The sequence below is a fragment of the Capra hircus genome, chromosome 1, assembly GCF_001704415.2.
Source record: "Capra hircus breed San Clemente chromosome 1, ASM170441v1, whole genome shotgun sequence".
Classification (NCBI taxonomy): domain Eukaryota; kingdom Metazoa; phylum Chordata; class Mammalia; order Artiodactyla; family Bovidae; genus Capra; species Capra hircus.
The window spans coordinates 65030818-65048413 of NC_030808.1; the positions used below are offsets into that span (position 1 = coordinate 65030818).

A 17596-nucleotide genomic window follows, 5' to 3' on the forward strand; every position below is an offset into this window, starting at 1 on the left:
CCGCAGCCAACTGCAATTGTGTTCAGTTTCAATGTTTACAGCATGACACAGGAGGAATACAAAATAGCTTTTAAATCCCATCAGTTTCATCCCTTTACAAAGGAGAGCAAAAGAAAGGGAGAGAACTGCTGCTCACAAGCCCTGACTATAGTCAGGCAAAGGCTTCCTGACCCTCCTGGGCTTGAGAAACCAGCTATAAGTGACATGCTGCAAACCCTGCTGCTGTGGTCCTGGAGGATGACTTCAAAAAGCAGGAGATGACTCTGAGACAGAGTATATATATATTATATTATATATATATATATACACATACATACATACAGGGCCACATACAGATAAGGGAAGACTCCTGACACAGTAGTAATAATGTCCCCCCTTTTGTCTGAACAGTGTGGCGCAGTCAGCAGGGTTAAATCACAGCCACCAGCTGCACTGGATGCCCTACCTTTTCTACAGATGGAGAAAACGAAGCACAGAGAAGTTACGTAAATTCCTCAAGGTCACACAGGAACCAAGAGCTAGAATTCAAACCTAGACCTGACTCCAAGTACAAAGCTCTTTTTACCCTAACACATCAGGCATTTAGTATACACACAAGGGTGTGTGCATACACAGGTGGGAACATACATACAGACACTCTCCTCTCTAGACTTCTCTGTGACTTTGGAGAAATAGAAATAGCAATTCCTTGCAACAAGGTTGGGGGTCCCAGAGGCCACTAGAGCCTGATATCTAACTTGCTTACCATGGTGCCATCAGCAATCCTCTCAGGTGCCAGCTTGACTTTGCTGGCCTTCTCAAAGCAGTCGGCATCAGGCCCATGGGGAGTCATTGGGCTGTGCAGGCTGCCTCCCCCTGGCAGGAATCCACCTTGCTTTGCCTCATAGCGACCTTTGATGAGTCCCATGAATTCACTCATGCAGTTCCCTGGGAAAATTGAAACAGTATTTTTATTATCCAAGGCAAGGACCCCAAACACCCAGACTTCTCAAACATTATTTCCACAGAATGTCAAGAAGAGAGGAGAATCATAAAATTTCATAGAAATAATAAAGAACACAGATAGACAGGAAAACGACCACAAACATTCATTAGTGTGGAATTCTTGGCATGAAAAGCTCTACTCCATGGCTATGTAGATTAACAGAGGTCTTAGGTTCCACTGTCTGAATGAAATTATGCTAGATCTAAAGAAATGTAGGCCCCAAACAAGAATTTTAATAATAACTAACATGCAAATTGTGATAAAGAGTGAAGGTACTCCATATAAAAATTACAAGCCCCATATAAAAATTAACCACTTTCCCAGATCTGAATTCCTTCCCAAATAGCCTTACAGTAGTACAGGGCATCACCATATTTCTGGTTACAAATTAGAAAATTAAAGCAGGGTGTGTGTATGTGTGTGTGTGTGTGTGTGTGTGTGTGTGTATGTTTGTGTGTATATGTGTTGATGGAAATGTGATATAAAGAAAGAACCCTGGACCTGGAGTCCATTATCAAATAATAATTTGTGTGAAAAAAATCTTATTATCTATATATCTAATCCATAAATACTATATATTCTAACAAATATCTTCTGTATCTGAATCTAATATCATCTTATTCTTTCATTTTCCAAAATGCTTCCTTAGATTGATTCCTTTTCCATTGACATTCTCTTCATAGAACCTGAAAATCTTAATACTAGAAGGGATCCATGAAAAAAAAGTGAAAGTGTTAGTTGCTCATTTGTGTTCAACTCTTTGTGACCGCGTGGACTGTAGCCCGCTAGGCTCCTCTGTCCATGGGATTCTCCAGGCAAGAATACTGGAGTGAGTAGCCATTCCCTTCTCTAGGGGATCTTCCCAACCTAGGGATCAAACTCAGGTCTCCTGCATTGCAGGCAGATTCATTACCATCTGAGCCACCAGGGAAGCCCAAGGGATTCCCTACTTCTACTCAATACAGAAATAACCTATGTATCATTCCTGACAAATTACCTGCATGCCTCCTGTGAATTGAAGCGCTCTATTCAACAAAGGAACCTATCATATTACTGAAGACTCTGGGTATTAGAAAGTTCTCCCAAGTCAATTGGAAATTTGCTTTCATGTAAGTTGAGTATAGTGGTGCTAGTTGTGCCTCCTGGAATCAACAAAATTTGACAAAAATCACCATGTTCCCACTCTTTCTATCTCACATTTTTGTTTAAACAAAGCATTTTATTTAGAGCAAGAATTAAAGAAATACAACACCTTGAAAACACCTACCCATCTATGCATCCATACATTCATCTGCCCATTCCCCTCCCTATTCATCTGCCTATCCATCTAACCAGCGTATATGGACACTGTGCTAAGCACTGTGATAGAAATGAGTAAGAGGCAGCGTCTTTAATGTTCCTCATAATGATAGTCAGTCCTGTAAGAGTGCGGACACTGCCAATCATAGACAGTAGAGAGATATGGATGGCACTGGCAAACCTTGCAAAGCTAAACATTTGACATGATAAATACTCCACTCTTCTTCCCTACGTGTGAATATAGCCAAGTGCCAAAATACTTGTCAGTCAGTTCAGTCACTCAGTCATGTCCGATTCTTTGTGACCCCATGGACTGCAGCACACCAGGCTTCCCTGTTTATCACCAACTCCTGGAGCTTGCTCAAACTCATGTCCATCGAGTCGGTGATGCCATCCAACCATCTCATCCTCTGTTGTCCCCTTCTCTTCCTTGTGGAACTGCCCAAACAGTCGTACCTATTTTGCCCAGAACCCAAAATGTTGCTGCAGGCCCCTGCAGAAAATGCAAGACCCAGATTATAGCACTACTTGTTTCTCCATGAAGCAGAAATAGAGGGGGAAAAGCAACTGTAAGCATATCTGTTCAGTTCAGTTCAGTTCAGTTCAGTCACTCAGTCATGTCGGACTCTGCGACCTCATGAATCGCAGCACGCCAGGCCTCCCTGTCCATCACCAACTCCTGGAGTTCACTCAGACTCACGTCCATCGAGTCAGTGATGCCATCCAGCCATCTCATCCTCTGTCATCCCCTTCTCCTCCTGTCCCCAATCCCTCCCAGCATCACAGTCTTTTCCAATGAGTCAACTCTTTGCATGAGGTGGCCAAAGTGCTGGAGTTTCAGCTTTAGCATCATTCCTTCCAAAGAGATCCCAGGGTTGATCTCCTTCAGAATGGATTGGTTGGATCTCCTTGCAGTCCAAGGGACTCTCAAGAGTCTTCTCCAACACCACAGTTCAAAAGCATCAATTCTTTGGCGCTCAGCCTTCTTCACAGTCCAGCTCTCACATCCATAAATGACTATTGGAAAAACCATAGCCTTGACTAGACGGAACTTAGTCGGCAAAGTAATGTCTCTGCTTTTGAATATGCTGTCTAGGTCGGTCATAACTTTTCTTCCAAGGAGTAAGCGTCTTTTAATTTCATGGCTGCAATCACCATCTGCATATAGTGTCTACATTTTAAAAGCAGTTCTGCTCATGACTTAAATATTCTGGCATACTCCTCCATCTAGTATGTGCCCTCAGGGTCACCTTCAAGGCTTAATTTTCAGAAGAGAGCAAGACTGAATTCAGCTTTGATCTGAATATGAATTTAGGTAGCAGTGAGGTGGTGATGACATTTCTACATCATCTTCTATATTTCAAAGGACAGTGGGAAGGTAGACCTTGCCTTTTTGATTAATGCTAAATCCAGTTGGCTAAGGTGCATTAAGATGACTAGAGGCAATATTTCTACAGAAATCATTCTCCACTTCTGTAAAGTCACATCAAAGTAGCAAAGATTTTGATTATTGCTAAAGCATTATTTTTAATGTCTCTGGTAAAAAATAATTTCTAACTCAGGGTTCTGTGGTTTTTCCAACTAACTCAGGGCAATCAAGCCTTTCTGAGATCTGTCTCTCCTGAGCCAAATTTATTTCAGAGTTCTTTATAAAAAAAGAAGTTATACGAGGTATTTCATGAGGTCACTTATTTCAGGCAGCCTGAATTACAAACTAGTCATTCAGTGGGTTGAGCGCTGTAGCAGAGTAGGGAACCTGGATGGGGAAGACAAGCCCCAGGCCAGCATATCTCAGCGTGTGATCTGTAGAGCTCCGGCATCAGAACCCCTGACTCGCTAGTTCAAAATGCAGATTCCGAGGTTCCACCTCAATACCAACTAATTCAACTCTCTGATAGTGGGAATTTTTTAGCATTCTTTAAGCATTCTGCTAATAAGGGATTTTTATATCCCCTAATGCTCTCAAGTGTCAGACTTTATTTTTGGGGGCTCCAAAATCACTGCAGATGGTGATTGCAGCCATGAAATTAAAAGACGCTTACTTCTTGGAAGAAAAGTTTTGACCAACCTATTCAAAAGCAGAGACATTACTTTGCCAATAAAGGCCCATTTAGTCAAGGCTATGGTTTTTCCAGTAGTCATGTATCAATGTGAGAGTTGCTGAGCACCGAAGAATTGATGCTTTTGAACTGTGGTGTTGGAGAAGACTCTTGAGAGTCCCTTGGACTGCAAGGAGATCCAACCAGTCCATTCTAAAGGAGATCAGTCCTGTGTGTTCTTTGGAAGGAATGATGCTAAAGCTGAAAATCCAGTACTTTGGCCACCTCATGTGAAGAGTTGACTCACTGGAAAAGACTGTGATGCTGGGAGGGATTGGGGGCAGGAGAAGAAGGGGACGATAGAGGATGAGATGGCTGGATGGCATCACTGAGTTTGAGTGAACTCCAAGAGCTGGTGATGGACAGGGAGGCCTGGCGTGCTGCGATTCATGGGGTCGCAAAGAGTCAGACACGACTGAGTGACTGAACTGAACTGAACTGAATGCTCTCAAAGTGTGGTTCCTGGAACAGCTGGAGGCCTTAACATCACTCAGGAATTTGTTACAAATGCAAATTATCATGGAGGAAGGTCCAAGAGGGAGATGGTAGATGGATACATCTAGCTGATTCACTTCATTGTACAGCGGAAACTAACACAACATGGGAAAGCAATTATACTCCAATTAGAAAACAAAAAACAAAAAAATCAACCCACAGATTCTCAGGCCCTACACTGGATATTCTGAAGGTGGGTCCAAAGAATCTATATTGTAACCCTCCAGGTGGCACTGACATTTGTTAAAATTTGAAAACCAGTGCCTCTGGCACGTACAGCCCCTCCATACAGAACTATGTGAATTAGGGAAGTACCAAGGGTCAGTATGCGAGGGCCAGACTATAATCCAGACTAAGCCTCTCGCCTTGACGACAGGTCCTCTTGGGGACTAGCTTCTAGGAGGAGAACAGTTAGGACATGTGATGGGCTTTGATGGCTGTGATACTTCTCAGGAAGGACAAAATTTGTTATATCTCTATTCACAAAGCATCTGGTGTCTCTGAAGCATTAAACCAATTGCATCCTTTTCAGCTGATGTCACCTGAAAAAGGCGATGCTGACATTTGACCATGAAGTGACCTTCTTCCGTTCTGAAGGCCTTTGTCCTCCACCCTCTGCAAACACCTACATTGCTCATTTTAGTCAAAGCCCTGGCACCTGGGCACATATAGAGAAAAGCCTCAGAGAGAGAGAGAGAAAGTGCTGAGGTTTACTAAAGAAAGGGTTTTTTTTTTTAAAAAAAAGAAAGCAATGGCACCCCACTCCAGCACTCTTGCCTGGAAAATCCCATGGACGGAGGAGCCTGGTGGGCCGCAGTCCATGGGGTCGCTAAGAGTCGGACATGACTGAGTGACTTCACTTTCACTTTTCCCTTTCATGCATTGGAGAAGGAAATGGCAACCCACTCCAGTGTTCTTGCCTGGAGAATCCCAAGGATGGGGGAGCCTCATGGGCTGCCGTCTATGAGGTCGCACAGAGTCAGACACGACTGAAGCGACTTAGCAGCAGCAGCACAGCTGAAATGCACCTCAGAGTCTTTCCAGAACTCTGCGTACAAAAGTGCAATCTCCAGAAAGGAGAATTGTACATTGACATTTAGGTTGAATTTATAGCTAGCTGCTGCACAATTAAAAATGCCACCTTCATTAAGTACTCCATGAGGTACCTTATTCATGCTTGGTGATGCATTCACTTACTAAATAAATATTTATTGGATGCATGTCATGCACTGGGCACTGTGCTAGGGACATCCATTAATGCCCATGACTGTCTGCTCTGGCATCAGGCTGTCTTCATGTCCAGTACTTCACCTGTACCTCACTGACTCCACCACTTAACTAGCTGTGAGGACTTGATCCTTCACAGCTCAGTTGCATCTTCTTAAAAAAAAGAAAGAGAGGATAAGGATACCTATCTTTCACAACAGTTATGAGAATTAAATGTGTTAATGTTTTTGAAGAACTTATTACAGAGTCATAAAAAAACGGTCAATAATTTTTAACTTCCCTGGTGGCTCAGCCAGTAAAGAACTGCCTGTAATGCAGGAGACCCGCATTCAATCCCTGGGTCAGGAAGATCTCCTGAAGAATGGCTACCCATTCCAGTATTCTTGCCTGGAGAAGTCCATGGACAGAAGAGCCTGGTTGGCTACAGTCCACGGGGTTGCAAAGAGTCAGACATGACTGAGCGACTTACACTTTCACTTTTCACCAAATAAAAATAATATTAATAAAATTAAAATAATAGATTTGACAAGTTCTCTTCTAGACAACAACTGCTTTGCAGAAACTGCTTCTAGAATAGGATCCATCCCCTGGGATGGACTGCAATCTGCTTTTCCATTTCAAAACCATTGGAGAAGGCACACTTTATTGGCTCTTGAGCCAGACTTAGATAATGAACTTTCCCCAAACAACTGACTAAGCAACAACAGGCCACAGATCCTCCTCCCTTTACACCTGAAATGTAAAGAAATGTCTTGCTTCAAGCTTTACCAGCCTCTGTGCCTCTCTTCGGGGCCAGAGGAACTGGGCTCTAGGCATTACACAGGGTTTTCTCCTCAGAGTCAACATGCCACTGCCAACTTGATGCCAAACATCACAAGTTGTGATGTTTAAGAAGCTAACAGTCTAGGGAGCAGCGCTGGGCCTTGGGAGGCAGGATTCTGAACTGCAGCCAGGGCAGGACATCCTGCCTCTAGAAACACCTCAAGCAGTGTTCCCCAGGGGTCATGTTGACCACTCGGCCGTCTCTCTTTTTCCCAAATGTAACTTGGCAAATGACTTACTGTGGTAATAAGGAGGCCTGAAGGTCTTATCAGCAACCCCCCATCGAGGTGGGAAGATGACAAAATCAGCAATGGCCACACCAGGGCGTACAGACTTAGCAGTCAATACCGTGAAAATGGATGGGTCCTGGGAAAGGAAGGACATGGAGAGCCTGAAGACACGATGAAAGGGGAAGTGACCGACAATGACACACATCCTCCATGCTGAAGGGGTTTTCGAGCGACACTGTAACTTCTGATCAAACTGCAGGCCAGGCTACGAAGTCTGGGCTTGTCATCCAGCTGCAGTAATCACTCATCTGACTTTCCCCTCTTGCTGTGCTTGAAGTAAAATGAATTAACAGTAGCTAAGCGGATTCTGAGCAGCTTTTTCACTGCTGAGCCCCCATTTCATATAAGTACTACCCTGTGGATTTGAGAACTGGCAGTGCCTGCCTCCCAACCTCAGGTCAGAGTGACTGGAGCTGGCATGTGCTGCAGGGAGCTCTTGGCAGAAGGGATGCTCAGAGTGAGGTGGAAATAGAAATAAAATAGTATCTGAGTGTTGGGATAGATGTAGGATGCGCATCTCTTTGGAGGAATTACTGAGATTCTAGACGGTATCCTTATGGCTTTTTTTAATCCTTGTTTGACTCTCAGGCCTAAAATATTAATACATCACTCATCTGGGTGGTGGTAGTGTAGAGGGGAATAGGTTGAGGGACAATGTTATGATTTGTAAAGAACGTTAGACTCTTTCAGTGGAAAGACTGAGATTCACATTTAATGGCCATCAGTGTGATCAGGTCTGCTTCCTGATGTCATGTGAGGGCTGGGGATTCAAAGACGACTGAACTCCATTCTTGGCCCTTCAGCACCACTGGTGGTGGCGGCAAGTGTGTGTGACGGGGACAGAAGGAGTAATGAAACAAGTGTCTGAAGAATCACAGCAAGGTGCCAAGGGCGATCTATCTTTGTAGATGGAGAGCCAAAGGGGTACAGAGTGCTTATCTGTTCCTGAGAAGATCAGGGAAGGCTTCACAGAGGAGGTGATGTTTGAGGTGGGTCCTGAAGAATGAATGCAGAAAGAAAGAAACAGAGAGGGAATAAGGAAGGGAGGGAAGAAAGGAGGTAGGAAAAAAGAAAAGGAGGGGAAGGAAAGGAAGGAAAAGGCAAAAAGGCATTTTAAGCATAGAAAACAGGAAAGACATCAAAATGCACAGAGATTTTGTTAAGAAGCAAGAAAACTAAAGCCCAGAGTGCATTGGCAGGAGGGAGAGGGGCAGAGGTGGTCCTGGGAAATAAGTCCAGGGCCAGATGGTGAAGAGCATAGGACACCACGCTTCAAAGCTCAGACTTAATCCTACACCACAGGGAGCCTGCAAAGGTTTCTAATGTAGCGTTAGAAAGATCAGGTCTGAATTTTGGGAAAATGACTATAGCCGCAGTACAAAGGAGACTGTCTGTGTAAACGCAAGCCAAGAAATCCTTAATGCTGTAAGAATGAATACTTCTTCATCTGTCATGAGAAATGATCTGAAACTGTTAAAAGGCAGTGAGGCTCAAAAAAAGCACTTTCAGTGTCTCAGCATCCTTTTTTTCGCTGCTTTGGGCATGATGCCTCATTTTCTTGTCTCTTGGTTTTATCAAGTTGCTGCTTTTCAGAAAGGTAGTTTTGAGCCTCAAGAGGTAAGCTGAACTGGCTTAGAGTAATCTTTCTGTCTTTGGTTCTTTGACTTCTGCTCTAATTGTCCCTCCAGTTTGTGGGTTAAGTTCATCTATTATGCAAAGTGAACTTTCCCCCAGGATCTCAGAACTAGCACTTTATCATGAAAGTGGGTTCTTGGGAGCCTGCACTGTAGGCTGGGGACCTATTTGCAGTCCCTGACTGAGTGAAAAATATGACCAAGTTCATACTCTAGAATTTCTTTGGTTTAAATTCAAGCACTGAATATTACGAGTAAGTTCAGAAGAGAGCTGTCAGTCCCATCTCAGCTAAAAAGAGCCAGGAGTGGAAGCTCTGAAGTGCGCAGGCAGATTTTTGGTATATACGAGCAGGACAGAGAAATTTCCAAATTCAGGAATTTTCCTTTCTCAATACTCCATCACTGACATTAGCCATTGGTTTTCTTATTGGGATACATTGTCTAGGAAGAAATCGTGTTCTTAGCCATGAAGGAAAGTTACTGTGAGTGAGCTGTGTGGCAGGGTGAATGCTGAGTGTCTAGTCTGGAGCTCCCTCTGGTAGGTTATTTACTCCTTCACTGAAGTCTTGCAGCAGATGATTCAAATTCCTGTCAACACAATGACAAATGACTTAAGTCTCTGGCTTCCAAGGCAATGCTGGAAAAGTTGAATCTGTGAACACCGGGTGTCTACTGTGGACCTCTCCAACCTAAAGGTACCCTCTCCCCAGGGTTTCTCCATGGGCCAGACTTACTGCATGGTCAAAGGCCACTGAATTGATGACCATAAAGTTCTCCAAGTTGTACTTGTAGGGGGTATAATTCCCATGCCAAGCCACAACATTGAATGGGGAGACATCCTGATCGACAAAAAGAAAAAGCAGGAAAGGGTGATTTTAGCACATAATACTTTTATAGCTATGATTCCTCAGTTTGTAGTTGACATTACTCTTTCTTGATTTGATTCTGTTTGCATAACTTAATAATAACATCCTTTGGGAGAGATATCACCCTGAATCATCCTATGGTTGCTTCACTTTCTCTCTAACTGTCCTCCTTAAGCCACTGACCCTATTCTTCCAGTACCTAAGCTACAGCTGCCTCTGATCACATGTGCAGCAGAAACACGGCCAAGTAGTGCCTTTTCAACAATATTAATACAATGGTGAGAATCTGTGGATGCCAGCAATTCTTTGACAATCTGGGCCACCGTCTGGGTTTCCAGTGCTGAGGGCAGGCACTGGCTGCGACTAAGATAAGAAAATAACAGGCCTTAGCAACATATAAGCAATAAGTTAAATGGGCAAAAATAAATCAAATGAATAATAGTAAATAGAATAGATATTTGGATTATTTTTATTATATGGTTGCTTTATTCTACGACATTATATATCCAGTAAATTAAGTAATAATGTATATTACATATTATATTATTATGTTAAAATTATTATTATCTATGCCTTTGTTTATCAATTGAGATTGGTCATGTCCGGGTGGTATGGCTATAGATAATGCCTTTGCTTATCTCCTGAGTTTACCAGTCTGGTGCTATCAACCAAGTCAAACTAATTAACTGAGTTTTGCTTGTTTTCTATCAGTCATTGCTTGTGTTTGAAATATGGTGACTATTGACAAATATAAGTCTTAGATGAACTTCTATTAATTAATTTTCCTTTTCAGGCTGTACCTCCCTGCCTGTCTATTATGTTCCCTCACCATTTATAGAGACCTAGGTATTGTGGGGTTTTTTATTGCTTGATGAATAGAAACAGCATGACCTTTGGAGTCAGAAAGATATGGGTTTGAATGCTGATTCTGTCATTTACTGTGACATTTGGCAAGTTATCGCTACCTGGACTGTTTTCATGACTACAAACAGGGCATATTGTACCTTATTGTAGTATCTTAGTGATGTAGTAAAGATGAAATAATGTATATAAATACTTAACACAAGCCCTGGCAATCAGAAGGTGCTTAATACTTATTCATTCATTCCCCTGCCTGTCAAGCCACTTACTTTACCTGTCTGGCAGCAAATAGCTTGCCCTGGTGTTTATTAATCACAGTGTAACCACCTGGCACTTGGCGATCTTCATACCAGGCAACAGGTATCAAGAAATCACGAGGGTTGGCCAAGCCATTGGCTCCTAGAATATAATGATCCAAAAGCCTTTTAGACACTTTTGAAATCACACAGGAAAGATGCCACTGTTGCACAAAGAGAAAGGGCTTTCTCCCACATCAACAGCCATTCCACAATTTGCTATCCTTGTTGAAAGACTCACTGGAATCCCAGTCTGGTACCTTTTGAGGAGGACCCATGAAATTTGGTCAGAAAAAAGAAATCCTGAAAATATCACCAGCATTACCTGAATAGAGTGAATATGGTTTATAAACATTTTCCATGCATTACCTCACCACTATAGGGGACGGGAGGGGAAGAGAGGAAGAGAGTAGAAAAGAGGAAAAGGGAAGATATGATAGAATACTAGAGCTTTTTTCCTAATAAAACTCTGACAACTCTAGAACTCATCGACAGTCCTTGAGAAGGAGAAGGTTACACACTGTAGCCTCAGGCACGCCTCTGCTCCTTAGACAGGACTCAGAATCAGCCCACGTCTGCAACACTGCTCTGCAGCCTGACAAATCTGTCTGCCACTGAGGGAGACCTGCCTGCTCACCTTTGCTTTGTGAGTGTTCCCTCCAGAGAAAGCAAATAAATCAGAAGACCAGAAATGAAAAATCTAAGTGCAAAAACATAATTTAACTCTGAGAGGAGAGACCTAGGGAGTGTTTTATCATTTCTAGCTCCTGGGGTTAAAAAAAAATAGGCCCCCAGCTGGTTAGCCAATTATATATATTTTCCAGAGGGTACATGTGGCATGGCACCTGGAGGCCCTGCTGGCTGTGGAGCAGCGGGAAAGCAGACCAAAGAGGGAAGAGCGGCTGGAGAGCAGGACGACCGGCGGCCCACCGCGCCTCCAGCTGCCTCTCGGCTGCCTTCCGCCTGTCTCTGACTATCTGGATCCCCCAGGGGACTGACCAGAAGGCACATGCTGGCCTGTCCCTGTTTTGCTCTAAAAAAATCTGTTGACAAGGAAAGGGAAGAGCTGGGAGGTGTGGCCACCACCTTCAGCAAACACGCCAAAGATGAAACCAAGGGCCAGTTTCCCCAACCACTCCTGTCACTCGAGAGATGGTTTGAGAACATCCCCTCCTACCACCTCCACTTCTCAGATCCTGCCCTCTTTGCCTCCAGCTTGCCAGAAGAATCGGGGGTAGGGGGCCTTGGTTCACTTTGGAAAGTTTTCATCTGCCTCATGGAGGCTGTGGCTTACAGCTCCTTCACAGCACTGAGTGAGGCACACTTTTTGACTCCTAAGTATGTAGATTTTGTAGAAGATGCTCAGTAGGAATGTGACATCCATAGACTTTCTTTCAGTCCATTTCCCCTTTTTATAGCCACATAGCCCCTGCCATTATTATGGTTTTTCCCACTTTATTGTCTACACACAAGCCACTGACAAGAAAATGGTCTCTCTTCTATCCACAAAATCCATTCCCACTTGTACACTTTTTCTTAAACTGGTCCCTTTCCTCTTTCAGTTCAGTTCAGTTCATTTCAGTCGCTTAGTGTGTCCAACTCTTTGCGACCCAATGGATTGCAGCATCCCAGGTCTCCCTGTCCATCACCAACTCCCAGAGTCCACCCAAACCCATGTCCATTGAGTCAGTGATACCATCTAACCATCTCATCCTCTTTTGTCCCCTTCTCCTCCTTTCCTCTTTATTTCTCCTAACTTTCCATCAAGGATTAGTCATATCTTATGATTGCTATGAAGCTGTTCCTGGAAACTTGGCTCACAGAAACCCAGACTTTATATCCTCTAGGGTTTACACTGTATAACCTATAACCTGAAATCTATTACAGATTGTCTTGCTCTCCAATGGTCTATATACTATTCTAGAGAAAGATTTATTGTGGGTTGGGCTGGATTGTTCTCTGTTATGAACGTATGTGATGGGAAGAGGCTTGTGCCATCCTTGATGTGGTTCTGGTCATTACCCTCAGCACAACATGGGAACTGGGACAAGCTGATGGACTGGTGCACTGACCAGCTAATTAATGAAGCTATCATCTCATCAAATGGGTCAACTATACCACCTGGAGCCCCTGAACTTAGAGGCCTGAAATAAGAAGTCTATGATTGTTCAGGGCACTCTAATATGTTCTGAAATTCCCAACTACACTTGGTCTGGAGAAGAAGTTGTCTAGAGAGGAAAGCTGTAGTTTGAGTGAGATAAGGAGGAGAGATGGATGTTTAACTTTCATGCAATTATCTGTGTCCTATATTTCAAGTCAGGCTTAGAAGCTTGCATTGATGATTTACCAATTGGTCCCAGGTCAGGCAACTCGAAGTGGACTCCATAAACCTCCAAGATGTAGCCTCTAGTCTCCTCGAAGACATCGATGCTGAACCGCATTCCTCTCTGGAACAGGAAGTAGACACTGGTGTGCTCTCGCCAATCATACCTATAGTTATGAAGAAGCTGCCCAAGAGCTACAGCCAACCTCACATGCACAAATAATTCTATAGTCTGCTGAGCTATGTTGGAGAGGTGACCAGCTGAAAGATGAGTTTAAAGAAGTTAACCTCCAATCACATATGTGACCCAAACCAATTCTAGCCTACACTCTCACTGGGTTCAGAGATAACAGTGCCCTGATTTCACCAAAATTTAAAGAAATCCATCTTCACTGCCTTCTGTCCCCTCCAGAGTATCATCCAGAGTGTGCATAAATATTTAGGAAAGTGAATCGACAATGCTCTTTGCTTTGTGGTTGTGTGCTATTTTAAAACAAAGTAGGCACAGAAGCCTGCTTAATCCTTCTACACAGGGAGCCTTCTGTATAACTCAAACTCCCTCCCCATTGCCCAGACATGATAGAGAAATTTCAGAGTTAGAAATAGCAGCAGCTGCAACATCTGATTGCTCCCAAATTAGGGAAAAGCTGGGAGGAGAGGGGGACACATCACCAACCTGAATGACGCAGATCTCGTTGGGCTGAACAAGCATCTTGCCAAACTCGGTGTAAATGAGAAGTTTCCCTTTCTGGGGAACTAACATAAAAGACAAGGCAGCAGTGAATAACTCTTTTCATGTAAGAACCACTTCATGAAGAGTGAAAGGCTTAAGGGCGGCATTTGCTTTTTCAATCCAAATGAAAAGTGCTTCATTGAGTTTTATGGGGGAAAATGTCAGAATTGACAACTTAAGTTGGCTATTTCTAGAAAAGCATAAATGAAAAGATTGACTCTGCTTTTTTCTTATTTTTGGTTGCCAGATAAGGAGTTTGTATTTGCACAGTTCTGTGGCTTGACCAGAAAGGGCACCAGAAATAGGATGGAAAAAGACCCATCTCTGATAGTTCCAGCAGGAAGCTGGCATTTGCATGTCTAAGGTTTACATCAAAATGTTCATTCCAAAATATCAGTACTAAGATCATCAAAAAAGAATCAGGAAGAAAAAAAAAAAAAGGATCAGGAGACCAGAGAAATCCGTACTAGACTTTCCATCTGGATGGTTTCATGAAAATTTGTATTTACACAAATTTGCAGATATCAATGACAGATGATCTTTACTTGGGTAAGTTTGAAGGCAAATAGAGTTATCTCAATAAGTTAATCACATGTTGATTTTACCCTGTATTTCTTTTAAGTTGCCCAGAGCTTGCATATCAGAAAGGCCCAGAAGAAATGAGTAAAGACAGGGAGATCAGGAAATAGGCTAGGGGCTTGAAGGTACAAGGAATCTTTTCCAGACCACCAATTGCCTTTACACCTCAGTCTGTAGACTACATTAAATAAGACAGATGAAAGGGCAGTAATATGTATACAATTAATAAGCAGCTTATAACTAGGGATCGATTACCAATGAAAGGGTCTGAAGTCTTTAAAACTCACCAATCAAGAGGTCTCCATCTGAATTGTAAAAGCATCTGAAACATATAGAATAATTCCTATGATTTTCTATTTTAACAATGTCCAGACAAATTAATTCACTGCACAAATTATTGCTCAGTAGATAGGCTGTGCCAGGCTTAGTGCTAGGCATAAAATGATGAGCAAAATGACCTCATCTCTGCCTTCATGGAGCCTTAGAGTCTAGTAGGAAGTCAGACTGCAATCCAACAATTACATAACCATCTCATAAACTGTAATGGCACCATGAAAGTCAAGTTCAGGGGACTGAAAGAATAATGGACCTGATCTAGTCTGAGGCAGCAGCCAAGGTATTCCTGAAGAGGGGATGTTTGACTTGAGATCTGAAGAAATTATCTAGGCAGGGACTTGGGGATGGGAGTGATGTCGGAGAACATTCCAGGCAGAAGACTGCTCTGAGGCAGGAGGGTGGATGGAAAATAAAAGGAAATGAATGAAGGCTAATGTATGTAACAGCTCAAGTAGAGAGAGAGAGGAGGTGCCTCATATCACACCGAACATCTCTAGTGTCTCGTCATAGGGCCATGATCTTGGCCCTGATTCATGGCTCAGAGAAGTTAAATGACTTGCCCAAGGTTGCTCAGCCAGGAAGAATGGACTGGGCTTTGAACACAGTGGTCTGATTCCAGAGGTAGTGGGCAAAACTGTTATGATACTCTGCTTCCCAAAGAAACAGGAAAAATACCTTTTATATATAAGTTTTTCTTATTGAAAAAAAAATCTAACATGTAAGTTCTCCTATTCAGGATCTTTAAGCTTACACAGTTATTAGTCTGCCAGTTTGAACTGCCACCAACAGGTAGTCCTAATGGCTGCTCAGGTAGTATGACTTTGGACTCAAGACCAGCCCTGGGGAACCTTAGAAGTTAAGGACATTTAGGTTAAAGCCTAAATGCTTCTTGGACTCCTCCAGCTTTCAGTGCCCCATTATTACTTTTCTGCTTGCATTGCTAGGTGACATTCTTGCTTCCCAGGTGGTGCTTGTGGTATAGAACCCACCACCCCACACCCCAACCCCCTGCCAGTGAAAGAGACATAAGAGACACAGTTTCGATCCCTGGGTTGGGAAGATCCCCTGGAGGAGGAAATGGCAATCCACTGCAGTATTCTTGCCTGGAAGAATCCCATGGACAGAGGAGCCTGGCGGGCTACAGTCCATGGAGTTGCAGAGTCAGACACGACTGAAGCAACTTAGCATACATGCACAGGACATTCTTCTTTATGTCACAGGAGTCAGTCAAGATAGAAATGCTCATTTATTGTCATTTTTTAAAAATGTATATTAAGATTGCTCTGGGGTTAAAAGAAAAAAGCAGTAACAAAAACAACCCCCCAGCCTTCACCCTCTGGGCAGCAGCTCTTAGGGAAGGGGGCTGACCTGCTGTAGGGCTGAGCCACTTACCTATTCTCCATGGAGGTGTTACAGAGGAAAACGTGGATAGCAAGCCCATTGTTAGACCTGATGTCTCCAGCTCCACACAAGGTGTGCAGGCCCTGGGAAAGATCCGCACAAGAGGGAAAGGTGAATGCAGCTAGCCCTCCCATAGGTCCCTGAGAATCAGAGGCAAGTTCTACTAGGGTCTTCCCTTTGGGACCAGACTGCCTATGCGGAGCCTGGAATTGACTGACTTGTTTTGTAGATGTCGGTCCACCCTCATTGCTAGGCATGGCCCCAGATCTGGATTGTCTTAATGGCTCCATCAGAATTGACCTTAGAGAACATCAATTCATTACTTGACGTTTTATCAGTATAGTGCTTAAGATCGCCCTTAAATACAGTTTCCTTTGGAGGTAAAATCGGGCATCTAGGAAGCTTGGGGAGGAAGGATGCAGCATTAGGGCCCAATGAATGATCCTCAGATAACACGCCACTACGTGGGCAGCTGTCTGCTTACAAATAGGGTCAGCCCTAATCTTTCCAGAACAGGGTAGAGGAAAGTATTCTGACCAACTGTAATCCTCTCTGCTAATAACCCACAGTCCCAAAGACCTTAACACATGGGCCTTTCTGAAAGGAGGGAGCTCTGCTCTCCAGATATCCGTAATTCACCCAGGGTGAGGGATTTCTTTTGGTATTTTGACTCATTTTGCAAGTTTGGGGCCTATTTAGATGAGCCTTGCACATGGCTTGGAGCATTTAATATAGATAAAGAATTTAATAGGATACAAACAGTTTGGCCTAAGGCTGGGTACTTGGACTCTTCCCTAAGTGAGCCATAGACTGAGGTTGGTCTACAGAACCCTCCCCCAGCTTCTTTGAGCCCCACCTCCTTATAGCTCCTGGCCTTTCCCCTACATATGCTTTCTCTAAGCAGAGATGTTTCAATACTCCCAGCACCTGTAACTACCAATCAGAACTTCTAATCATCATTGTGCTAACCGAGGTTGCCACCCTGAGTTGATGCTATTCTAATCTAGGGATCCATTTTGGAGAGTTCATGACCTTGGATGAGAAAAAAAAATGATATATGTGTTTCTCTAACTTCTGACTGAAATTTATCATTTCCTTGAATTAATGTAAATGAATGTAAGCAACAAACCCTAGTGGTTTTAGAAGTGGCTGTAACAGTATAGTTGTTTTAGATATCTCAAAATATCATTTATGCTCATACATTTAATAACCATAGTTATTAGGTCTTTTTATAGATCTTGTGATTTAGTGCATTAAAAAGGCAGCATATACATTACTCTAAAGCAAGCCAAATTTGTTATTTGAATATTTTTATCATTGTATTTCAATATAATTGGCTACTTTGTACTT

General features: G+C 43.1%; 1 protein-coding gene across 1 annotated transcript in view; it reads right to left on the reverse strand.

The window, feature by feature from the left end:
• HGD (homogentisate 1,2-dioxygenase) overlaps window positions 1–17596 on the reverse strand; it is a 43208-nt gene that overhangs the window by 2326 nt on the left and 23286 nt on the right. The window contains exons 6-13 of the mRNA XM_005674989.3: window positions 16238–16329; window positions 14797–14831; window positions 13874–13953; window positions 13222–13321; window positions 10853–10977; window positions 9586–9690; window positions 7167–7293; window positions 746–927 (exon numbers count right to left, since the gene is read on the reverse strand). Coding sequence (XP_005675046.2) covers window positions 746–927; window positions 7167–7293; window positions 9586–9690; window positions 10853–10977; window positions 13222–13321; window positions 13874–13953; window positions 14797–14831; window positions 16238–16329 — 846 coding nt within the window. The remainder of the gene's footprint in view (window positions 1–745; window positions 928–7166; window positions 7294–9585; window positions 9691–10852; window positions 10978–13221; window positions 13322–13873; window positions 13954–14796; window positions 14832–16237; window positions 16330–17596) is intronic.